This window comes from Salvelinus fontinalis, chromosome 3 (genome assembly GCF_029448725.1).
Source record: "Salvelinus fontinalis isolate EN_2023a chromosome 3, ASM2944872v1, whole genome shotgun sequence".
In the NCBI taxonomy this organism is placed as follows: Eukaryota; Metazoa; Chordata; class Actinopteri; order Salmoniformes; family Salmonidae; genus Salvelinus; species Salvelinus fontinalis.
This window is the reverse complement of record NC_074667.1, coordinates 69758946-69785536: the sequence shown is the minus strand read 5'-3', so window position 1 is coordinate 69785536 and position 26591 is coordinate 69758946. Positions and strand designations below refer to the sequence as shown.

The 26591-nt window shown below is 42.2% G+C and overlaps 1 protein-coding gene across 1 annotated transcript in view; it reads left to right on the top strand.

The window, feature by feature from the left end:
- LOC129851375 (metabotropic glutamate receptor 7-like) overlaps positions 1-26591 on the top strand; it is a 446516-nt gene that overhangs the window by 260648 nt on the left and 159277 nt on the right. Inside the window, exon 5 of the mRNA XM_055917878.1 lies at positions 13861-13998. Within this exon, the coding sequence (XP_055773853.1) occupies positions 13861-13998 (138 nt within the window). The remainder of the gene's footprint in view (positions 1-13860; positions 13999-26591) is intronic.

Below are 26591 nucleotides of genomic sequence, written 5' to 3'. Positions count from 1 at the left end.
TTGTTGGGTTGGACACAGCACAACTCTTCATCACTTGTTGTTGGGTTGGGTGGAATAACAGTTTCTTACTGGAGCAAAGAAACTGAATGATGTGTGAAGCCTAAATGATGCAAATGTTACAAGAACAAATCTTGACCTGGCTAAAAAAGAAGGCATTGCAGTCCCCAGTCCCCATTCCACAGTTCACAATCCCCAGTCCACATTCACCAGTCCCCAATCCACATTCACCAGTCTCCAATCCACATTCACCAGTCTCCAGTCCACATTCCCCAGTCCACATTCCCCAGTCCACATTCACCAGTCCCCATTCACCATTCCCTAGTCCACATTCCCCAGTCCACATTCCCCAGCCCCCATTCCCCAGTCCCCGGTCCACATTCCCCAGTCCCCAGTCAACATTCCCCAGTCAACATTCCCCAGTCCACATTCACCAGTCCACATTCCCCAGTGCACATTCCTCAGTTCCCATGCCCCAATTCCCATTCCCCAGTCCACATTCCCCAGTTCACATTCCCCAGTTCCCAGCCCAGTCCACAGTCCACCAGTCCCCAGTCCCTAGTCCCCATTCCCCAGTCCCCAGTCCACATTCCCCAATCACCTGTCCCCGGTCCACATTCCCCAGAGACCTGTCCACATTCCCAAGTCCCCAGTCCTCCTAGGTATATCATTGCAGCTCACAATGCACATTGCCATGAATGTATCTGACAGTGGTTGGCATTGATATTATAATAGTTACTCCCTCACAGCTATACGCCTGGCTAGTCAGGAGAAATATCATTCCACGTCAGCTAGAAACTTCCCTGTGGTTTTAACTAAACGTGGCTTTATGACAGAGGTGCTGTGAAGAACTCACCTGCCTATCTCAGCTCTACTCCGGGAGCATCGTGTCCGAACCCTGGAGGGGAATGAACGTCAACACTAAATGACATGACTCCTCCAGTTATTCTACAAATAACCTGTCTTTATATCTGCTGAAACAGAAACACTGGGTAAAATACACAGTTGCGGAGTACTGCGGCACAGATTGCAGGGTGCCGCAGATTTCAACGGCACGTTATTTAAGTGTCAGCCATTGTTGCAAGAATGATGCAATTTACCACCCAATCTGTCACCATCTTCCACAAACGGTCGCGGCATTAGCTCAAAACGTTTAAAGGAAGAACCACTGCACTGTAGGGTGTGGATGTGTCAACATGAAAGAGGTCTGGCGTAGTCGGCTGTACAGGATAGACAGAGGTCGTGGCCCTTTTGGCATCCTGTTCACCTACATGTGGTCCCGTGTGGCTCAGTTGGTAGAGCATGGCGCTTGCAACGCCAGGGTTGTGGGTTCAATTCCCACGGGGGGACCAGGATGAATATGTATGAACTTTCCAATTTGTAAGTCGCTCTGGATAAGAGCGTCTGCTAAATGACTTAAATGTAATTGTAAATGTACATAGTGCACTACTTTTGACAAGATCCCTATAAGCCCTGGTCAAATATAAATCAAATCAAATCACATTTTTATCGGTCGCATACACACGGTTAGCAGATGTAAATGCGAGTGTAGTGAAATGCTTGTCCTTCTAGTTCCGACCGTGTAGTAATATCTAACTAGTAATCTAACAATTTCGCAACAACTACCTAATACACACAAGTGTAAAGGAATGAATAAGAATATGTACATATAAATATATGGATGAGTGTTGGCCGTGCGCCATAGGCAAGATGCAGTAGATGGTATAGAGTACAGTATACACATATGAGATGAGCAATGTAGGGTGTGTAAACATTATATAAAGTGGCATTGTTTAAAGTGACAGGTGATTTAACCTGTCTAGGATCAGCGTGCCGCTAGCGGCACTCCCCCCCCCCCCCCACTGAAAAACCAGTGCCGCGAAATTCAAAAAAAATATTTTTTTAAAATATTTAACTTTCACACATTAAAGTCCAATACAGCTAATGAAAGACACAGATCTTATGAATCCAGTCAACATTTCCGATTTTTAAAATGTTTTACAGGGAAGACACAATATGTAAAGATGTACATCTATTACCTAAAAACACATTAGCATATTCCACCATCTTTTATTTGTCCACCAACACCAGTAGCCATCACCAATTCGGCTAAACTAAGATATTTATAGCCCCTAACCAACAAAAAAACTCATTAGATGACAGTCTGATAACATATTTATGGTATGGGATAGGTTTTGTTAGAAAAAAGTGCATATTTCAGGTAGATGGCATAGTTTACAATTGCACCCACCACCATCACATATGAGATGAGCAATGTAGGGTGTGTAAACATTATATAAAGTGGCATTGTTTAAAGTGACAGGTGATTTAAAGTGACAATTTTTTATTATTAAAGTGGCTAGAGATGAGTCAGTATGTTGGCAGCAGCCACTCAATGTTAGTGGGGGCTGTTTAACAGTCTGATGGCCTTGAGATAGAAGCTGTTTTTAAGTCTCTCGGTCCCAGCTTTGATGCACCTGTACTGACCTCGCCTTCTGGATGATAGCGGGGTGAACAGGCAGTGGCTCGTGTGGTTGATGTCCTCGATTATCTTTTTGGCCTTCCTGTGACATCAGGTGGTGTAGGTGTCCTGGAGGGCAGGTAGTTTAATATTATTATTAATAGTCACCGTGGGTACAACATCACCGATGCACTTGCTAATAAACCAGCTCACTGAATCAGCGTATACATCAGGCTATCCGGAACATATCCCAGTCCACGTGATCGAAGCAATCTTGAAGCGTGGAATCCTATTGGTCGGACCAGTGTTAAACAGACCTGAGCGTGGGAGCTTCCTGTTTTAGTTTCCGTCTATAGGCTGGGAGCAACAAAATGGAGTCGTGGTCAGATTTGCCGAAAGGAGGGCATTATGTAGTGCATTACGAAGGGAATAGGGTGTGATTTGTGACCAAACCAGACCGTCTGGCAGAGTGAGTTTTTTGAACCTCCCATTTGTCATATCACTAATAGACAGCACACTCAACTCTGACTGAGACAAAAACAGAACACAGGCAAAGGTTCTATATCAGCTTTCAACTGTCCTTTGTTTCAAATACAGTCCTGATGTTTCTGGTCTACCACACAGACAGACAGACAGACAGACAGACAGACAGACAGACAGACAGACAGACAGACAGACAGACAGACAGGACAGGACAGGACAGGACAGGACAGGACAGGACATCAGCCCTGATGTTTCTGGTCTACCACAGTGAGAGAGATAAAGGAAGATATGGGGATTAGAATCTTTGCTCTACTTTAAATACATCCAAAGAGATTGATGTCCCTTTGCACACTTACCTCAGTGCAGACTGCTGTGCCATTGTTGTGCATGCCAACCTGGTACACTTCTATGAGAAGTATTTTATGTTTTTTTTAAACCAAAGATCCACTAATCCTCAGTGTTCTTTATGTCGTTGGGTTTGGAGGATTGTGTGTGTTGTGGAGTTAGGTGTTTGACGTGCAGTCCTCTCTGGATGCTAGTGTACGAGTTAGCTAGCTTTTGCTGTGTGAATAGCTTGCAAAACACTGGATGATGTGTTGAGTACCCTCAGTGGATGATGTGTTGAGTACCCTCAGTGGATGATGTGTTGAGTACCCTCAGTGGATGATGTGTTGAGTACCCTCAGTGGATGATGTGTTGAGTACCCTCAGTGGATGATGTGTTGAGTACCCTCAGTGGATGATGTGTTGAGTACCCTCAGTGGATGATGTGTTGAGTACCCTCAGTGGATGATGTGTTGAGTACCCTCAGTGGATGTAGCTCATACTCTGTGTGGCTGGCTTGCAGTACTCTCTAGTTTCTGACATTGCGTATCAGTTAGCTAGTTCTTTCTGTGTTGGGCTTCCTGGCAGTTCTCTCTACGTGTACTGTACCAGTTAGCTACCTCATTCTGTTTGTGGCAGGCCTGACTTAGGGTAACCTGACTGGGTGCATTGTGTACCAGTTAGCTAGCTCATATTGTGTGACTGGTTTGCCTTGCAGTACACGGGGTGCTTGTGTACCAGTTTGTGCTGTGTGTGGCTGCCTTGCAGTAGCCTATCTTGTGAGGCGTGTTTACCAGTTAGCTAGCTCGTTCTGTGGCTGGTGCCTTGCATCACTCTTTGGATGCTTACATGTGTTTACCAGTTCGCTAGTTCGTTCAGAATTTCCACTGGCAGCCTGTCACACTAGATAGCTCTGATGGAGGTGGTAGAGTGTTCCAAAGTGACAAACGATTAGAGAACGAGGAAGAGATGCTTTGAGTTCTGACACTGATCAGGATCGCCGTCTCAGCTCCCACGTCCCTTTTTGCTCGTTCCCCTCCTTTACTTTTCTATATTTCTTTGCCCAGTGTTTCCTCGAGGGAGGGGACGACGACAACACTAGCTTATTCCATAGTCTTTGCGACCTTATACAAGACCAGTCAACAGTATGTATACAACAACTCATTCAAGGGTTTTTCTCTATTTTGACTATTTTCTACATTGTAGAATAATAGTGAAGACATCAAAACTATAGGGTGACTTGAGTCTTGAATACGGGTGACTTGAGTCTATGACAATTTTATGGGCTTTCCTCTGACACAGCCTATTATATAGGTCCTGGATGGCAGGAAGCTTGGCACCAGTGATGTACTGGGATGTTCGCACTACCCTCTGTAGCGTCTTACGATCAGTTGCCTAGCAGTTGCCATACCAGGCGGTGGATGCAATCGGTCAGGAGTTCCCACATTGTTGGCTGTTTTTCCTTCACTCTGTGGTCCAGCTCATCCCAAACCATCTCAATTGGGTTGAGGTCAGGTGATTGTGGAGGCCAGGTCATCTGATGCAGCACTCCATCACTCTCCTTCTGGGTCAAATAGCTCTTACACTCTTCCTCCATGCTTCACTGTGGGAACCACACATGCAGAGATCATCTACTCTGCGTCTCAGAAAGAAACAGAGGTTGGAACCAAAGATAAAACATTTTGACTAATCAGACCAAAGGACATATTTCCACCAGTCGAATGTCCATTGCTTGTGTTTCTTGGCCCAAGCAAGTCTCTTCTTATTATTGGTTTCCTTTAGTAGGGGTTTCTTTGCAGCAATTCGACCATGAATTGCTGATTCATGCAGTTCTCTCTGAACAGTTGATGTTTAAGATGTGTCTGTTACTTGAACTCTGAGGTGCAGTTAACTCTAACAAATATTCTGCTGTAGAGGTCATGAGAGCCATTTTAATCATAGTGTTTGGATGGTTTTTAATGACTGCACTTGAAGAAACTTTCAAAGTTCTTGAAATGTTCCATTTTGACTGATGTCCATGTCTTAAAAAGTACTGATGGACTGTCATTTCTCTTTTGCTTATTTGAGCTGTTCTTGATATAATATGGACTTGGTCTTTTACCAAATAGGGCTATCTTCTGTATACCACCCCTACCTTGTCACAACACAACTGATTGGCTCAAACACATTAAGAAGAAATGAAATTCCACAAATTAAGACATAACAAGGCACACCTGTTAATTGTAATGCATTCCAGGTGACTACCTCATGAAGCTGGTTGAGAGAATGCCAAGAGAGTGCAAGGCTGTCCACAAGGCAAAGGGTGGCTACTTTGAAGAATTACATTTACATTTTACATTTAAGTCATTTAGCAGACGCTCTTATCCAGAGCGACTTACAAATTGGTGCATTCACCTTATGACATCCAGTGGAACAGCCACTTTACAATAGTGCATCTAAATCTTTTAAGGGGGGGGGGGGGGGGGGTCAGAAGGATTACTTTATCCTATCCAAGAATCTAATCTAATCTAAGAATCTCAAATATAAAGTATATTTTGATTTGTTTAACACTTTTTTGGTTATTACATTATTTCGTATGTGGTATTGCAAAGTTTTGAGATATTCAATATTATTCAAAAATGTAGAAAATAGTCAAAATTCAAAAATGTACCTCAGTGAGTAGGTGTGTCCAAACGTTTGACTGGTACTGTATGTCACCCTTCTGTGTAAGTATTCATTTCAGCCCAACTAGTTTGTTTGTTATTACATGTCTTAATTTAACTCTTTTAACTAACTAATTTAACTTAATTTAACTCTTTTAACTAACTAATTTAACTTAATTTAACTCTTTTAACTAACTAATTTAACTTAATTTAACTCTTTTAACTAACTAATTTAACTTAATTTAACTATTTTAACTAACTAATTTAACTTAATTTAACTCTTTTAACTAACTAATTTAACTTAATTTAACTCTTTTAACTAACTAATTTAACTTAATTTAACTCTTTTAACTAACTAATTTAACTTAATTTAACTCTTTTAACCAAACATCTTTTTCTGGTGACGTTGCATGGGAAAACACTTGAACCTTACATCCTACTGACTTCCAGTATCTCAGAAGACCCATCGGTTCACAACGTTTTCAATCATTCTGAAATGAGGACTTCACTTCAATCTTACTTTAACAAGAGAGTCATTGCCTCCCTGCAACCTCGTCTCACGGCATTTCATCCTTCCTATTTAGTCACTATTCAGCTATAAGAATCCCGGCGTGCTACTAACTTTAACAGTGACCCCCGGCGGTGTGTGTTTTAGCATCTTGTTGTTGTTTTAGATGAGGTTCTACAGCAGGGTTCTCTCTAATTGTTGTTGTTTTAGATGAGGTTCTACAGCAATGTTCTCTCTAATTGTTGTTGTTTTAGATGAGGTTCTACAGCAATGTTCTCTCTAATTGTTGTTGTTTTAGATGAGGTTCTACAGCGGGGTTCTCTCTAATTGTTGTTGTTTTAGATGAGGTTCTACAGCAGGGTTCTCTCTAATTGTTGTTGTTGTAGATGAGGTTCTACAGAAAGGTTCTCTCTAGTTGTTGCTCTTTTAGATGAGGTTCTACAGCAAGGTTCTCTCTAACTGTACCCAGGATCCTCAGTTAGAGCTCTATCAACCCCCTCTGCCTGACAAAGAACACACACAGAATGCACGTACACGCACGGACGCACAGACATGTACTGCTTTCACACAGGATTTACACAGTATTCTGCCTTCACTGAATGGGGGTGGCAGGTAACCTAGTGGCTAAAGCTGTTGGACTAGTAACCGTAAAGGTTGCAAGATCGAATCTCTGAGTTGACAAGGTGCAAATCTGTCGTTCTGCCCCTGAACAAGGCAGTTAACCCACTGTTCCTAGGCCGTCATTGACAATAAGAATTTGTTCTTAACTGACTTGCCTTGTTAAATAAAGGTAAAATTTTTTTTTTTTATATATGACTCCCTTATAAAAAAAAAGGTCTGTTTTTAGCACGTTATTGCCATCATACATATACCTCCTGGGTGCATGCTGGTATGCTGGAGACGAGTGGTAGTAGTGTGTGCAGATGTAGGTGGTTGTCTATTTGAATAAATCTATTGACAATATACACCATCAATAAATAAATCCATTATTAATTTGTTTTGGCAGGTCCTAAGAAAAATTATAACACTAATGACATTTATTTTCAAGAGAATAGAATAGCATATTACGAATTTAATTAGCAGTATTTTTTTTATGGGTCTGTGCAGCCAAGGATGCGCCATCCAAATGAAATAAATATTTTGCTATTTTGTTCATTAAACAGACAAGACATCCCTACCCGATCACTGTCAACACACATAGCCTATATTTTAGAGTAAGAATATAATGGACTATAACTTACTTATTTTATAAAATGGACTATAACTTGCTTACTTAATATAATGGACTATAACTTGCTTACTTAATAAAATGGACTATAACTTGCTTACTTAATATAATGGAATATAACTTACTTACTTAATAAAATGGACTATAACTTGCTTACTTAATATAATGGACTATAACTTACTTACTTAATATAATGGACTATAACTTGTGTCCCGGGAACGTGGAAATGCTGTCATATAAAAAAAAAAAAGTGATAATTTTTGAAAGAGCCCAAAAACCCATGCATTTTTTGATCCGCGTTCCATTTCTTTCCTACCCTCATACGATCAGGGAGCGTAAGGTCTTATCTTCAAGATGATACAAATATAGCAGAATAACAAGCCTATTTTCTAAAGTACCTGAGTCATGTTTTCACAACTCACAACCTGCGAGAGCTTTTGGAATAGTGTATATGCAATCAAGCAGGATAATGCAATAAGATAAGCAAGATGTCTACACTTGATTTAGGCTACACTATCGCTAAATGTTTATTATCCGTGATAGATGAGCAAACAAATACAGCGCCTTCAGATAGTATTCACACCCCTTGACTTTTTTCACATTTTGTTGTGTTAGTCTGAATTTATAGTGGATTCAATTGAGATTGTGTGTCACGGGCCTACACACAATACCCCATAATGTCAAAAGTGGAATGATGTTTTTAGACATTTTTACAAATTAGTTAAAAATGAAAAAATCTGAAATTTCTTGAGTCAATAAGTATTCAACTCCTTAGTGTGTAATAACAGTGTTTAACAGGATGTTTGAAAGACTACCTCGTCTCTGTACCCCATACATAACGTCCCTCATTTGAGCAGTGAATTTCGATCACAAATTCAACCACAAAGACCAGGGAGGTTTTCCAATGACCTCGAAAGAAGGACACCTATTGGTACACTTTGGATGGTGTTATCAATACACCCAGTCACTAACAAAGATACAGACGTCCTTCCCAACCATGAGGCTAGTGATGACAGGGGGAAAAAATGACAGTTTTAATGGCTGTGACAGGAGAAAACTGAGAATGGATCAACAACATTGTAGTTGAAAGAGGGAAAAGAAGGAAGCCTGTACAGAATAAAAAATATTCCAAATCATGCATTATGTGTAACGGTTTTCCTCTTCCTCTTCATCAGAAGAGGAGGAGCAGGGATTGAACCAATATGCAGCGGATTGTGAAGACATGATTTATTAAAGAAAAACACGAAAACACGAACTTGACTAATAAATTAACAAAACAACAAACGGTGTAGACAGATCTGGACGACGGACTCACATAACACACGAGAACGCACGAACAGGGAAAAAACCTACACATAAATGACACTTAACAAACAAACCGAAAACAGTCCCGTGTAGCGCAACGACATACACAAACACAGGAGACAATCACCCACAACGAACACTGTGACAACGCCTACCTAAATATGACTCTTAATTAGAGGAACGCCAAACACCTGCCTCTAATTAAGAGCCATACCAGGCAACCCATAAACCAACATAGAAACAGAAAACATAGAATGCCCACCCAAACTCACGTCCTGACCAACTAACACATATAACAAACTAACAGAAATAGGTCAGGAACGTGACATTATGGCACTAAAGTAATACAATGATGGTAAAACAATTAACACATTACTGAGTACCGCTCTCCATATTTCAAGCACAGTAGTGGTTGGATCATGTACATCGGTATGCTTGCAATCGTTAAGTATTGAGGGATTTCTCAGGATTAAAAAAAAAAAGAAAAGGAAATAGAGCTAAGAACAGGCAAAATCCTAGACGAAAACCTGGTTCAGTCTGCGTTCCTTTCACCTCTCAGCAGGACAATAACCTAAAACACAAGGCCAAATATACACTGGAGTTGCTTACCAAGAAGACAGTGAATGTTCCTGAGTGGCCAAGTTACAGGTTTGACTAAAATCTTGAAGAATTTGGAAAATAATAATTGGGCAAATGTGGCGCAATCCAGGTGTGGAAAGCTGTTAGAGACTCACCCAGAAAGACTCACAGCTGTAATCACTGTCAAAAATGCTTCTACAAAGTATTGATTCAGTGGTATGAATACTTGTCTAAATTAGACATTTCTTTAGAAAACAAACAACACTATACGGTAAATGGCAGTTCCCTCTGATACGTGGGAGTTATTTTTTCTCTCTGTACTTCAGATGTGTCTGTGACACACACACACACAGAGAGACACACACACACACACACACACACACACACACACACACACACACACACACACACACACACACACACACACACACACACACACACACAGACAGAGACAGAGACAGAGACAGAGACAGAGACAGAGACAGAGACAGAGACAGAGACAGAGACAGAGACAGAGACAGAGACACACACACACACACGCACACAGCTCTGTAACCTGATTTCCCCTGTGTACTTCAGACGTCCCAGACTTTGCCTCCAATATCGAGCAAAATGAAGTCTTCCCTTTTCCCAAATGGAACCCTATTCCCTATATAGGGCACTAGCCTTATGGGTCCTGGTCAAATGTAATGCACTGCATACTAAGTAGGGTGCCATTTGGGACGCATCAGTGTTATCAGATCCCTACTCACTCACACACTTCATGGTTTAATGATTGTATCAATTGATTAGTAGAATATTAAGATCTGTGGTTATTTGTCTGTTTAGCTGAGAATACAGTTATTGTTTTTATTTTTTTCATTTTTATTCTTGACGTGACCCTCTAGAAACGTCACTCAAGAGGGCCTTGAGATAAGTAATTACAGAATGGGTTTTGCTTTGAGACGGAAAGAGCAGCATCAGTCTAACAACTCTACAGGTCGGCAGAAACATAATAGGGAGTATTTTTTGCCTCTGTATTATTCGGGGGAGAAAAAGGGCCCACGTTTCATTTTACATCGTGAATGTTAATGGTAACTTAATTTCATACTGCACAACATCTAATCCCAACATTGTCTGTCAGATTTAGCAAACAAAGAGAAAACTAATGTTTGCAACTGCCAATTATCGTATTGGTTGGGAGATGAAGCTGAAACGTTACTCAGGACGTAGCACAGTAATGTACCTTCATAAAACCGCTGTAGTTACTTTGCAGTAGTTTGCAATATAATGATAACAATGACACATCCAGTCAGAGAGACATCTCTCATTTGTCAGCCTCACGCAAAACAGACAGACTAAGTGGATCAGATTGGTATCCATTTAAACTGAAATGTGAAAAGGGTCTGCCAACGGTAATGTCTCTCAACACTAGTCAGTCAAATGATTACAGTGATTAATCAGAGTGTAATTTGTGCTTTAGATTTTCATACACAAACATACACAAAGCTTAGGGCATACATAATGCAGAAAGTAGAGGAAGAAGCTAGAGTTTTCTTTTTCCTGAAGTGCCCTATTGATTAAATGGCCTCTCCTTTTTTCTATCTGTCTCTCTCTGTCTCTCTCTGTCTCTCTCTGTCTCTCTCTGTCTCTATAATAACGGAACACTGGTCACTATAGTAATGGAACACTGGTCACTTTAATAATGGAACACTGGTCACTTTAATAATGGAACACTAGTCACTTTAATAACGGAACACTGGTCACTATAGTAATGGAAGACTGGTCACTATAGTAATGGAACACTGGTCACTATAGTAATGGAACACTGGTCACTTTAACAATGGAACACTGGTTACTTTAAAAATGCAACACTGGTCACTTTAATAATGGAACACTGGTCACTTTAATAACGGAACACTGGTCACTATAGTAATGGAAGACTGGTCACTATAGTAATGGAACACTGGTCACTATAGTAATGGAACACTGGTCACTTTAATAATGGAACACTGGTCACTATAGTAATGGAACACTGGTCACTAAAGTAGTGGAACACTGGTCACTATAATAATGGGACACTGGGCACTATATACTGTGTATACATATAGTTGAAGTCGGAAGTTTACATACACCTTAGCCAAATACATTTAAACTCAGTTTTTAATGATTCCTGATATTTAATCCTAGTAAAAATGTCCAGTCATAGGTCAGTTAGGATCCCCACTTTATTTTAATAATGTGAAATGTCAGAATAATAGTAGAGAGAATTATTTATTTCAGCTTTTATTTCTTTCATCACATTCCCAGTGGGTCAGAAGTTTACATACACTCAATTTCTATTTGTTTACATTGCCTTAAAATTGTTTAACTTGGGTCAAATGTTCCAGGTAGTCTTCCAAAAGCTTCCCACAATACCATTCCTCCTGACAGAGCTGGTGAAACTGAGTCAGGTTTGTAGGCCTCCTTGCTCGCACACACTTTTTCAGTTCTTGCCACACATTTTCTATGGGATTGAGGTCAGGGCTTTGTGATGGCCACTCCAATACCTTGACTTTGTTATCCTTAGGCTATTTTGCCACAACTTTAGAAGTATGTTTGGGGTCTTTGTCCATTTGGAAGACCAATTTTCAACAAAGCTTCAACTTCCTGACTGATGTCTTGAGATGTTGCTTCATTATATCCACATAATTTTCCATCCTCATGATGCAATCTATTTTGTGAAGTGCACCAGACCCTCCTGCAGCAAAGCACCCCCACCCCCATGCTGCCAAGCCCGTTCTTCACGGTTGGGATGGTGTTCTTTAGCTTGCAAGCCTCCTCCTTTTTCCTGTATGTAATGATGTAATGTAATGATGGCCAAACAGTTCTATTTTTGTTTCATCAGACCAGAGGACATTTCTCCAAATGTACGATCTTTGTACCCATGTGCAGTTGCAAACCGTAGTCTGGCTTTTTTATGGCAGGTACGGAGCAGTGGCTTCTTCCTTGCTGAGCGGCCTTTCAGTTTATGTCGATATAGGACTTGTTTTACTGTGGATATAGATACTTTTGTACCTGTTTCCTCCAGCATCTTCACAAGGTCCTTTGCTGTTGTTCTGGGATTGATTTGCACTTTTCGCACCAAAGTACGTTCTTCTCTAGGAGACAGAACACATCTCCTTCCTGAGCGGTATGACAGCTGCGTGGTCCCATGGTGTTTATACTTGTGTACTATTGTTTGTACAGTTGAACGTGGTACCTTCAGGCATTTGGAAATTGCTCCCAAGGATGAACCAGTCTTGTGGAGGTCTAAAAAAACATTTCTGAGGATTTGTCTGATTTCTTTTGATTTTCCCATGATGTCAAGCAAAGAGGTACTGAGTTTGAAGGTAGGCCATGAAATACATCCACTCAAATGATGTCAATTAGCCTATCAGAACCTTCTAAAGCCATGACATTGTTTTCTGGAATTTTCAAAGCTGTTTAAAGGCACAGTCAACTTAGTGTATGTAATCCTCTGACCCACTGGAATTGTGATACAGTGAATTATAAGTGAAGTAATGTGTCTGGTAACAATTGTTGGAAAAATGAATTGTGTCATGTCCTAACCGACTTGCCAAAACTATAGTTTGTTAACAATACATTTTTAGTGGTTGAAAAACGAGTTTTAATGACTCCAACCTAAGTTTATGGAAACTTCCGACATCATCTGTATATTTTTTTATAGCTAAACAGGTGGGGCTCAAAACTGGTGTGTCTCTGCAGTCTGAAATAGAAAAATAACAAACTATCATTTGAAAAGATGCAAACGTTTGTTCTCTGTTCCTGAAAGTTATCATGTGGGACTCAGGAAGGAGATGTCTACTGAAATACTCATCAGCTGGAATTACTAAGACTTACAATGTTAGTCTCTAGGCAATGGAATATGTCCTAAAATAGTCGTTTCACAATATTGGTCTATTTCAGCAGGGGAAACAGGAGCAATAGGAACTGGACAAATATATAGCTTGAAGGTAAAGTGTCCTACATATTGCAAATAATTCAAACAGCGTGTCTAAATGAATACAAAATGTGATACAGGACTTTTTCTACACAAGCAGTGGATTTTTTACCTTTAATTAACTAGGCAAGTCAGTTAAGAACAAATTCTTATTTTCAGTGACAGCCTAGAAAGAGTGGTTTAACTGCCTTTTTTCACACAGAACAACAGATTTGTATCTTGTCAGCTCGGTGGATTCGATCTTGCAACCTTTCGGTTAATAGTCCAACAGCTCTAACCACTAGGCTACGCTACCGATGGTTAGACATTGAAGATGCTCTTGAGGCCTAAGACTTCTTTAAAGACTTGATTATCTGTATTTTTTTCCCTCCAGGGTTTGATGCCTACTTCACATCGCGGACGCTAGAGAACAACAGGAGAAACGTCTGGTTCGCAGAATACTGGGAGGAGAATTTCAACTGTAAACTGATGAGCTCTTCCAAGAAGGAAGACACCAGCCGGAAATGCACAGGTAGCCATTTGGTAATGCACTCAACAAGGCTGTACTTTAAACCCCATAAATATTGGCACATGATAGATTTTTGAGCCCATATTAGCAAGGGCATACTTTATTATAATAAACATTTGAACTATTTATGAGGCATGGTAGTAGGCCAATGATAGGATCCATATCATACTGCAGTGGTGTTTGCCCTGTACTCAGAAAACCCTTGGAATAATTTTATTCTGCACTCTGCAAGGATGTGCAGTAACCCCCCCTAGGGCTGTTGGGGTAACCCTATTACCGCCACATCGGCAGTCACGAGTCTTGATGGCAGTCAAATTCCAGTGAACATTTAGTCACAGTAATTAGCCTTCTCCAAGCTCTGAGGATGCTGATGGTCATTAGTAGCTGGTACTCAGCACTCTATTGTCCCTCTAATCACTCTGACATCAATGCAAATGTAATCGGAAATCTAATCAAACACTTCATGAGAGCCCATGAGCTCATGTTGGTCAACATTTCTATAGGCTATGCAATTTCTATAAGCTATGCAATTGCGTGAGAAAACAGAGTGATGGCCTCTGTTAAAAAGAGGAGGATTCAATCCGCTTGCTAGGCATACTGTTTATGGCCTATTGTTTATTTGTCAACGTTCCTAATATTAAATCAATCAATCAAATGTATTTATGAAGAAACCCAGCGTTAAACTCCAAACAGCAAGCAATGCAGGTTTAGAGGCATGGTGGCTAGGAAAAACTCCCTAGATAGGCATGGACCTATAAAGACACCTAGAGAGGAACCAGGCTCTGAGGGGTGGCCAGTCCTTTTCTGGCTGTGCCAGGTGGGGATTATAAGAGTACATGATCTTTAAGGCCAGATTGTTCTTCAAGGTCTTCAAACGTCCATAGCTGACCAGCAGGGTCAAATAATAATCACAGTGGTTGTAGAGGGTACAACAGATCAGCACCTCAGGAGTAAATGTCAGTTGGCTTTTCATAGCTGAACATTCCGAGATGTCGAGACAGCAGGTGCGGTAGAGAAAGAATAGAATAGAATAACACTTTATTGTCCATCCAGGATGGACATTTTTCTTTGGCAGGGACGAAAATGGAAGGTCAGCCAGGAGTCATCAGGTCAGGTAGTCCTGAGGCTTGTCGTAGGGCTCAGGTCCTCCGGGAGGGGAGGGGGCGAGAAAGAATTAGATTCATACTTACAGCTTACTTACTTAAATTCACTCACCAGATAAGACAAGGGAATTACACCAGACATAACAGACTGATCCTATCCCCCCGGTGCATAGACTATTGCAGCATAGTAACTGGAGGCTGAGATGGGAATGGTCGGGGGACACTGTGGCCCATTCTGACGATACCCCAGACAGGGCCATCCAGGCAGGGTATAACTCTACCCACTTTTCCTAAGCACAGCCCCAACACCACTAGAGGGATATCAACAGACCACCAACTTACCATCCTGAGACAAGGCTGAGTATAGCCCACGAAGATCTCCTCCACTGCACGAGACTGAGGGTGGTCAAAACCGGACACATTGCTTCTCTTTCAAACAGGTGTATAGCCTACTTGTTTGGCATGAAAACATGAACCATGGGAAAAGCATCCTCAATTCTCTATTTGACCTCTACAGGATCGGGGGTTCCATCACGGGACGGTTGAGCTAACGTAGGCTAATGTGATTAGCAGGTTGTAATAACAAGAACATTTCCCAGGACATAGACATATCTGATATTGGCAGCAAGCTTAAATTCTTGTTAATCTAACTGCGCTGTCCAATTTACAGTAGCTATTACACTGAAAGAATACCATGCTATTGTTTGAAGCGAGAGCACAGTTTTGAACTTGAAAAGTTATTAATAAACCAACAAGGCACATTTGGGCAGTCTTGATACAAAATTCTGAACAGCTATGCAATGATTCATTGGATCAGTCTAAAACATTGCACATACACTGCTGTCATCTAGTGGCTAAAATATAAATTGCGCCTGGGCTGAAATAATACGTTATTGCATTTCTCTTGCATTTTGTCACGAACCGGCTCAAAGCCCGTAACAAAAGGGAGACAACATGGAGATAAGGAGTAAAAATACATATATTTATTAAATAAAGTAACTAGGTATAATATACAATGGTGTGTGTAATCAGTAATCAGTAGTGTAAGTGAGTGTTTTGCATGCATGAATGTGATAAGGCAGGGTGTTGAAAGATGCTAAAGCAAACAACCAAAAAAACACCAAGAAACACAACAAAATCTATAAAGGTGTCTGCATGGAGAGAGTCTCCTCCATGAATGGGGAAGTGGTGTATTTATCCTGGGACACACTGGGCTCAGGTGTTTCCCATGTAGCTGACGACCCTCCCAACTCCGCCCAACGGCATCCTAACAAACTAGGAAACAAGAACAAAGAGAGAATACGGCAGACAGAGTGGGAGGGTCGTCACACATTATCTATTACCAGATCTACTGTGTTATATTCTACATTCATTTCACATATCCACAAAATTCAAAGTGTTTCCTTTCAAATGGTTTAAAGAATGTGCATATCCTTGCTTCAGGTCCTGAGCTACAGGCAGTTAGATTTGGGTATGTCATTTTAGGCGTAAATTGAAAAAAAGGGGCGGATCTTTAAAGGTGGGCATCATTAATAAGTGATACGTTTTATTCACAAGTAATAGGCTAATATTGTCACCTATCAGACCATTCTTGATTTAATCTTGTCTTCACATATTCTAAATAATATATGTCTGAAATTTGTTTTGATGAAGAATTTAACATTATCATGAACCGAAACAGGAAAAAATTGATGAGTACACCACATCAGTCACTGGCTTTGTCAATAAGTACATCGAGGACGTCGTCTCCACAGTGACTGTACGTACATATCCCAGCCAGAAGCCATGGATTACAGGCAACATTCGCACTGAGCTAAAGGGCAGAGCTGCCGCTTTCAAGGTGCGGGACTCTAACCCGGAAGCTTATAAGAAATCCTGCTATGCCATCCGACGAACCATCAAACAGGCAAAGTGTCAATACAAAGCTAAGATTGAATCGTACTACACCGGCTCCGATGCTCGTCTTATGTGGCAGGGCTTGCAAACTATTACAGACTACAAGGGAAGCACAGCCGCTAGCTGCCCAGTGACACGAGCCTACAAGACAAGCTAAATCACTTCTATGCTCGCTTCGAGGCAAGCAACACTGAGGCACGCATGAGAGCATCAGCAGTTCCGGAAGACTGTGTGATCATGCTCTCCCTAGCCGATGTGAGTAAGACCTTTTTTACAGGTCAACATTCACAAGGCCACTGGGCCAGATGGATTACCAGGACGTGTGCTACGGGCATGTGCTGACCAACTGGCAGGTGTCTTCACTCACATTTTCAACATGTCCCTGATGAAGTCTGTAATACCAAAATGTTTCAAGCAGACCACCATAGTCCCTGTGCCAAAGAACACGAAGGCAACCTGCCTAAATGACTACAGACCCGTAGCACTCACGTCTGTAGCCATGAAGTGCTTTGAAAGGCTGGTAATGGCTCACATCAACACCATTATCCCAGAAACCCTAGACCCACTCCAATTTGCATACCGCCCTAACAGATCCATAGATGATGCAATCTCTATTGCACTCCACACTGTCCTTTCCCACCTGGACAAAACGAACATCTATGTGAGAATACTATTCATTGACTACAGCTCAGCGTTCAACACCATAGTACCCTCAAAGCTCATCACTAACGTAATGATCCTGGGACTAAACACCTCCCTCTGCAACTGGATCCTAGACTTCCTGACGGGCCATCCCTAGGTGGTAAGGGTAGGTAACAACACATCTGCCACGCTGATCCTCAACACAGGGGCCCCTCAGGGGTGCGTGCTGAGCCCCCTCCTGTACTCCCTGTTCACTCATTACTCCAGGCACGACTCCAACACCATCATTAAGTTTGCAGGCGACACAACAGTGGTAGGCCTGATCAACAACATCGACGAGACAGCCTATAGGGAGGAGGTCAGAGACCTGGCTGGGTGGTGCCAGAATAATAACGTAACCAAGACTAAGGATATGATTGGGGACAACAGGAAAAGGAGGACCGAGCACACCCCATTCTCATCGATGGGGCTGTAGTGGAGCAGGTTGAGAGCTTCAAGTTCCTGCCATCCAGGACCTCTACACCAGGCGGTGTCAGAGGAAGGCCCTAGAAATTGTCAAAGACCCCAACCACCCCAGTCATAGACTGTTCTCTCTACTACCGCATGGCAAGCAGGTACCGTAGTGCCAAGTCTAGGACAAAAAGGCTTCTCAAAAGTTTTTACACCCAAGCCAATAGACTCCTGAACAGGTAATCAAATGGCTTCCCGATTTGCATTGTGTGCCCCCCAACCCCTCTTTTACGCTGCTGCTACTCTCTGTTTATCATATATGCATTGTCACTTCAACTATACATTCATGTACATACTACCTCAATTGGCCCGACCAACCAGTGCCCCCGCACATTGGCTAACCGGGCTATCTGCATTGTGTCCCACCCACCACCCGCCAACCCTTCGTTTACACTACTGCTACTCTATGTTCATCATATATGCATAGTCACTTTAACGATATCTACATGTACATACTACCTCAATCAGCCTGACTAACCGGTGTCTGTATATAGCCTCTCTACTGTATATAGCCTCTCTACTGTATATAGCCTCGCTAGTGTTATAGCCTCGCTACTGTTATAGCCTCTCTACTGTATATAGCCTCTCTACTGTATATAGCCTCTCTACTGTATATAGCCTCTCTACTGTATATAGCCTCGCTACTGTTATAGCCTCTCTACTGTATATAGCCTCTCTACCGTATATAGCCTCTCTACTGTATATAGCCTCTCTACTGTATATAGCCTCTCTACTGTTATAGCCTCTCTACTGTATATAGCCTCTCTACCGTATATAGCCTCTATACTGTATATAGCCTCTCTACTGTATATAGCCTCGCTACTGTTATAGTCTCTCTACTGTATATAGCCTCTCTACTGTATATAGCCTCTCTACTGTATATAGCCTCTCTACTGTATGTAGCCTCGCTACTGTTATAGCCTCTCTAATGTATGTATATGTATATATTATTGGTAGGTTTGGGAGGGAGTGATGGAGGGGAGATAGGGGTAGGATGGCAGGGGGAGGTATATTATTGGTAGGTTTGGGAGGGAGTGATGGAGGGGAGATAGGGGTAGGATGGCACGGGGGGAGTGTTACCTTCCCAGGAGGGGAGTGTTACCGGTGAGGGAGGGGAGATTGGGGTCATCCATTTGATTTGAAAGGAAACTATAGCGTCAGTCAGTGGACCACCAGGTGGGAAAGGCTAGCCCCTATATTACTAATATACCTGAGCTGTTATTTTCATGTCCGGTCCTACATTAAGTACCAACCCTCCCCCTCTCTGTAGGGTTATTACACGCTTGGCTCGTTAGCCGCTAGCGCCGTGTCTCTCTTTAACGAGACATAATGAGATGATTAGGATGGGATTTATAGGACGATGCCATCCTCTCCTTGTGCCTCCCCCCCCAAGGTTCACTCAACCTAGACCTAAACTTTTACTGGCTGTGTCTGAAATGGGAGCTCTTTCCCTATAGTGCTCTGGTCAAAAGTAGTCTGCTCTATAGGGAATAGATTTCCATTTGGGATGTACCCATGGTTTTGTCTTCTGTACTGTTTTATTTTCTCTTCACATTACCCGCTTGGAAGATTACTGCTGCCATGGGAAGAAAAAAAAAGAAAAGAGACCATCAATAAGCCTTTTGTACCTAGCTGCTAACAGTGGTAATAGATCTATTACGGCTAACCCAAACCCTCTGTTTGGTGGTTTTACGAGCAGCACTGAAACAATGGGTACTGCATTCCCAATGCAACCTCTACAATGACCAATTACACAGCTGTATTTCTAAACTGTCACCGCGTATATGAAAAAATAAGTCTTCTCACCACGTTCTAAGCAAAGTCTTCCAATGCATTGTTTCAGGGAAGCTAATGTCTTGTACCTGTTGTTGGTCTGTGCATTTTTCTATGATAAAATAACTCATCTGGTAGCATTGGAATTTCTAGCTGTACTTTTCAGCAATGACACTCAACACGGTATTAACATCAGGTTAAAATACTGTGTTTTAGAGGCTAAACAGCCTCACATATTAACATCATGTTTAATACCGTGTTTTAGAGGCTGACATATTAACATCAGGTTTAATACCGTGTTTTAGAGGCTGACATATTAACATCAGGTTTAATACCGTGTTTTAGAGGCTGACATATTAACATCAGGTTTAATACCGTGTTTTAGAGGCTATACAACCTCACATATTAACATCAGGTTTAATACCGTGTTTTAGAGGCTCCACTATACAGAGTAGCTTCAGAAAATAATATTGTTTACATATAGCGATACAGTGAACGATTTTATTAGGAAGAGCATAGGAGATGTTGTAGCCACTGTGTTGATTAAAACCTACCCCAACCAGAAACCGTGGATAGATGGGAGCATAGCCACTGTGTTGATTAATTAAAACCTACCCCAACCAGAAAACGTGGATAGATGGGAGCATAGCCACTGTGTTGATTAATTAAAACCTACCCCAACCAGAAACCGTGGATAGATGGGAGCATAGCCACTGTGTTGATTAATTAAAACCTACCCCAACCAGAAACCGTGGATAGATGGGAGCATAGCCACTGTGTTGATTAATTAAAACCTACCCCAACCAGAAACCGTGGATAGATGGGAGCATAGCCACTGTGTTGATTAATTAAAACCTACCCCAACCAGAAATCGTGGATAGATGGGAGCATAGCCACTGTGTTGATTAATTAAAACCTACCCCAACCAGAAAACGTGGATAGATGGGAGCATAGCCACTGTGTTGATTAATTAAAACCTACCCCAACCAGAAACCGTGGATAGATGGGAGCATAGCCACTGTGTTGATTGATTAAAACCTACCCCAACCAGAAAACGTGGATAGATGGGAGCATAGCCACTGTGTTGATTAATTAAAACCTACCCCAACCAGAAAACGTGGATAGATGGGAGCATAGCCACTGTGTTGATTAATTAAAACCTACCCCAACCAGAAAACGTGGATAGATGGGAGCATAGCCACTGTGTTGATTAATTAAAACCTACCCCAACCAGAAAACGTGGATAGATGGGAGCATAGCCACTGTGTTGATTAATTAAACCCTACCCCAACCAGAAACCGTGGATAGATGGGAGCATAGCCACTGTGTTGATTAATTAAAACCTACCCCAACCAGAAAACGTGGATAGATGGGAGCATAGCCACTGTGTTGATTAATTAAAACCTACCCCAACCAGAAAACGTGGATAGATGGGAGCATAGCCACTGTGTTGATTAATTAAAACCTACCCCAACCAGAAACCGTGGATACAGGGGAGCATTCGCGTAAACCACTTCATTTAACCAGGACAAGAAGACTGGGAATATGGAAGAACACAAACAGTGGAGTTATTCCTTCCACAATGCAACCAAGCAGGCTAAATGTCAGTATAGGGACAAAGTTGAGTCCCAGTTCAACGGCTCAGACACGAGACGTATGTGGCAGGGTCTACAGACAATCACGGATTATGAAAGGAAAACCAGCCGTGTCGTGGACACCAACGTCTTGCTTCCGGACAGGCTGAACACCTTCTTTGCTCGCTTTGAGGATAATGCAGTGCCACTGACGTTGCCCACTGTCAGGGACTGTGGGCTCTCCTTCTCCGTGGCCGACGTGAGTAAGACATTTAAGGGTGTTAACTCTCGCAAGGCTGCCAGCCCAGATGGTATCCCTAGCCGCGTCTTCAGAGCATGTGCAGACCAGCTGGCTGGTGTGTTTACAGATATATTCAGATTTCTCCCTTTCCCCGTCTGTGGTCCCCACATGCTTCAAAATGGCCAGCATTGTCCCTGTACCTAAGAAAGCAAAGGCAATTGAAATAATTGTCTATCGACCCTTAGCACTCACCTCTGTCATCATGAAGTGCTCTGAGAGACAAGTCATATCACCTCCACCTTACCTGACACCCTAGACCCACTTCAGTTTGCTTACCGCCCCAATAGATCCACAGGTGATGCAATCGCCACCACACTGCCCTGTCCCATCTGGACAAGAGGAACACCTATGTAAGAATTCTGTTCATTGACTACAGCTCAGCATTTAACACCAGAGTTCCCTCTAAGCTCATCATTAAGCTCGAGGACTTGGGTCTGAACCCCGTCCTGGACCTCCTGACGGGCCGCCCCCAAGTGGTGAAAGTAGGAAACAACACCTCCTCCTCGCTGATCCTCAACACTGGGGCCCCACAAGGGTACGTGCTCAGCCCCCTCTTGTACTCCCTGTTCACCCATGACTGCACACCTCCAACGCAATCATGAAGTGTGCAGATGACAAAACAGTAGTAGGCCTGATTACCAACAAAGACGAGACGGCCTACAGGGAGGAGCTGAGGGCTCTGGGAGTGTGGTAGCAGAAAAATAACCTCTCACTCAACGTCAACAAAACTAAGGAGATGATTGTGGACTTCAGGAAACAGCAGAGGGAGCAGCCCCCCTATCCACATCGACGGGACCGCAGTGGAGAAGGTGGGAAGTTCCTCGGCGTACACATCACTGACAAACTGAAATGGTCCACCCACACAGACAGTGTGGTGAAGAAGGCGCATCAGCGCCTCCTCAACCTCAGGAGGCTAAATAAATTTGGCTTAACACCTAAAACCCTCAAAAACCTTTACAGATGCACAATCGAGAGCATCCTGTCGGGCTGTATCACCGCCTGGTACGGCAACTGCTCCGCCCACAATCGTAAGGCTCTCCAGAGGGTGGTGCAGTCTGCAGCCCTACGCATTACTGGGGGCAAACTTCACCGCCCTCCAGGACACCTACACCACCCGATGTCACAGGAAGGCCATAAAGATCATCAAGGACCACAACCACCCGAGCCACTGCCTGTTCACCCCGCTATCATCCAGAAGGCGAGGTCAGTACAGGTGAATCAAAGCAGGGACCGAGAGACTTAAAAACAGCTTCTATCTCAAGGCCATCAGACTGTTAAACAGCCATCACTAACATAGAGAGGCTGCTGCCAACAGACATAGATTAGGAATCACTAGCCACTTTTAGAAATGGATCACTAGCCACTTTTAGAAATGGATCACTAGCCACTTTAGAAATGGATCACTAGCCACTTTTAGAAATGGATCACTAGCCACTTTTAGAAATGGATCACTAGCCACTTTTAGAAATGGATCACTAGCCACTTTAGAAATGAATCACTAGCCACTTTTAGAAATGGATCACTAGCCACTTTAATAATGTCTCCGTATCTTGCATTTCTCATATGTATAAACTGTACTCTATACTATTCTACGGTGTCTTAGTCACTTTAAATGATTGTAAATATTGCCTCACCTATCTCATATGTACATAGAAGCACAAGCATTTCGCTACACCCGCAATAACATATGCTGATCACATGTATGTCGACCAATACATTTGATTTATTACCATGTTTGAAAGGCTAAACAGCTGGCATTTTAACATCAATTCCACATTACCATGTTTGAGAGGCTATATAGCTGTTTCATTGTAGCACCTCCCCCACAATGTATGATCTGAGAATGAAAGGCAGTCGGTTACCATATTGCATGGGGATTGGGTTCCAGGAGAATAAGGAGAAGTGGAGAACTGTTGCTTTTGACCCCATTTAACCTCATCCAAGTCTCCCATATTCTTCTATACATCACCATCATATACACTGTTGATGTGGACATTGTGTGTTTATCTTTGCCTCACAGGATCTATGTGAACATTCAGCAGCACCGGATATATTCTACTCTGATATAGACTACGCTACCATGATGCAGTGAGAGAGAGAGAGAGAGAGAGAGAGAGAGAGAGGAGAGAGAGAGAGAGAGAGAGAGAGAGAGAGAGAGAGAGAGAGAGAGGAGAGAGAGAGGAGAGAGAGAGAGAGAGAGAGAGAGAGAGAGAGAGAGAGAGAGAGAGAGAGAGAGAGAGAGAGAGAGAGAGAGAGAGAGAGAGAGAGAGAGAGAGAGAGAGAGAGAGAGAGAGAGAGAGAGAGAGAGAGAGAGAGAGAGAGAGAGAGAGAGAGAGAGAGAGAGAGAGAGAGAGAGAGAGAGAGAGAGAGAGAGAGAGAGGCACAATAATAAAAAAAGGGAGAGGGGACGGAGAAAGAGAGGGAGACAGAGAGGAGAGAGAGGAGGGAGGGAGAGAGAGAGAGAGAGAGAGAGAGAGAGAGAGAGGCACAATAATAAAAAAGGGAGAGGGGACGGAGAAAGAGAGGGAGACAGAGAGGAGAGAGAGGAGGGAGAGAGAGAGAGAGGAGGGAGAGAGAGAGAGATGAGGGAGAGAGAGAGAGATGAGGGAGAGAGAGAGAGATGAGGGAGATAGAGAGAGATGAGGGAGATAGAGATGTGAGGGAGTGAGATGGGAGGGAGAGAGAGAGAGGGGAGGAAGAGAGAGAGAGGGGAGGAAGAGAGAGAAAGAGGGAGGGAGAGAAGGAGAAACGGAGACACAGAAAGCGAGAAATACAGTCCTGAGAGAGCAGAGGAAGCGTGACAGAGATTTCAATGCCCCTTGTCTAATGTGACATGAGTTTGTTTGATAGGTTATATAATGATCATGTATCTATGTCTTTGGTAGGATACACACCAGAAAAAGGTTATAAACAGTTATTTGACTTATAACCGTAGCGGAACCCGTATATAGTGAACAAAAATATAAATGCAACATGCAGCAATTTTCCAAAATGTTACTGATTTTACAGTTAATTTAACAACATCAGTCAATTTAAATGAATTCATTAGGCCCTGATCTATGGATTTCATATGACTGGGAATATAGATATGCTTATCTTAAAAAAAAATAAAAAAATGTAGGGGTGTGGATCAGGAAAGCAGTCAGTATCTGGTGTGACCCACCATTTGTCTCATGCAGCACGACACATCTCCTTCACATAGAGTTGATCAGGCTGTTGATTGTGGCCTGGGGAATGTTGTGCCACTGTTGTCGTCACAGGATCTTTGTTCATTCCAATTGCCCTTTGATAAAATGCAATTGTGTTCAGGGTCCGTAGCTTATGCCTGGCCCCTACCATAACCCCACCACCACTATGGGGCACTCTGTTCACAACATTGGAATCAGCAAATCTCTCGCCCACACGATGCCATACACGTGATATGCAGTTGTGAGGCCGATTGCAGGCGGCTTATGGTAGAAAACTGGACAGCAACATTTTCTGGCAACAGCTCTGGTGGACATTCCTGCAGTCAGCATGCCAATTGCACTGCTCCTTCAAAAAACCTGAGACGTCTGTGGCATCGTGTTGTGTGACAAAACTGCACATTTTTAGAGTGGCCTTTTATTGACCCCCAGCACAAGGTGCACATGTGTAATGATCATGCTGTTTAATCAGCTTCCTGATCTGCCACACATGTCAGGTGGATGGATTATCTTGGCAAATGCTCACTAACAGGGATGTAAACAAATGTGTGCACAACATTTTTGACTAATAAGATTTTTGTGCGTATGGAACATGTCTGGGATATTTTATTTCAACTCATGAAACATGAGACCAACACTTTACATGCTGTGTTTATATTAGTGTTCAGTGTAGATCTCTTTTTTGGAAGGTTCTGTACAGAACCATGCTCGTACGGTTCTAAATGGAACCTGTATGGTTCTATAAAGAACACTTTTTTTTACTGTTCTACAAAGAATCATTGAAAAAGGTTCTATATAGCCCCAAAAAGGGTTCCAATATGGTTACAACCCTGTATAGGGCTAATCTGAACCCGTTCTATGGTTCTTTACAGAACCTTCAGGGAGAATGGTTCTTTGTCGATCCTTCTGAATAACCAGATATATTTTTTCTTCTTCTGGTCAACCATATTATAGTGTAGATATATGTAGATACTCCAGTAAAAATCTACCGTTTCCAGCTACAATAGTCATTTACTACATTAACAATGTCTACACTGTATTTCTGATCAATTTTATGTTATTTTAATGGACCAAAAATGGGCATTTCTAAGTGACCCCAACATTTTGAACGATAGTGTATATGTGTTTGATGGGGTATATAATGATAAGGTCTATGTGTTTGATGGGGTATATAATGATAAGGTCTATGTGTTTGATGGGGTATAGCATGATAAGGTCTATGTGTTTGATAGGGTATATAATAATAATTTGTCTATGTACTGTCTACCAATGAATTTTTTACCTAGCGTTTTCTCAGCGTTCATTTTGTTTTATTGTTATTTTCTCGTCTGAGAAACAAGGTGGGTAATTAACGTGGAAAGCCCTGTTGGGTATTTGCAAGAAATCTGGAGTTGTAAGATATTGGCATAGAGACATTTGGGTTGTTGTCCCTCAACACTCCGTCTTACAGTTTTCTCCAGCAGAAATATAATCCTGCAACAACAGGACATGTGACTTATTATGTGGCTTATAATTAATGTGCATTTTCCATAAGTGAAAATTTAAGTCTGAATTTTCAATCAGTGGAAGCTGCTGAGGGGAGGACGGCTTTTAAAAATGGGCTGGAAAGGAT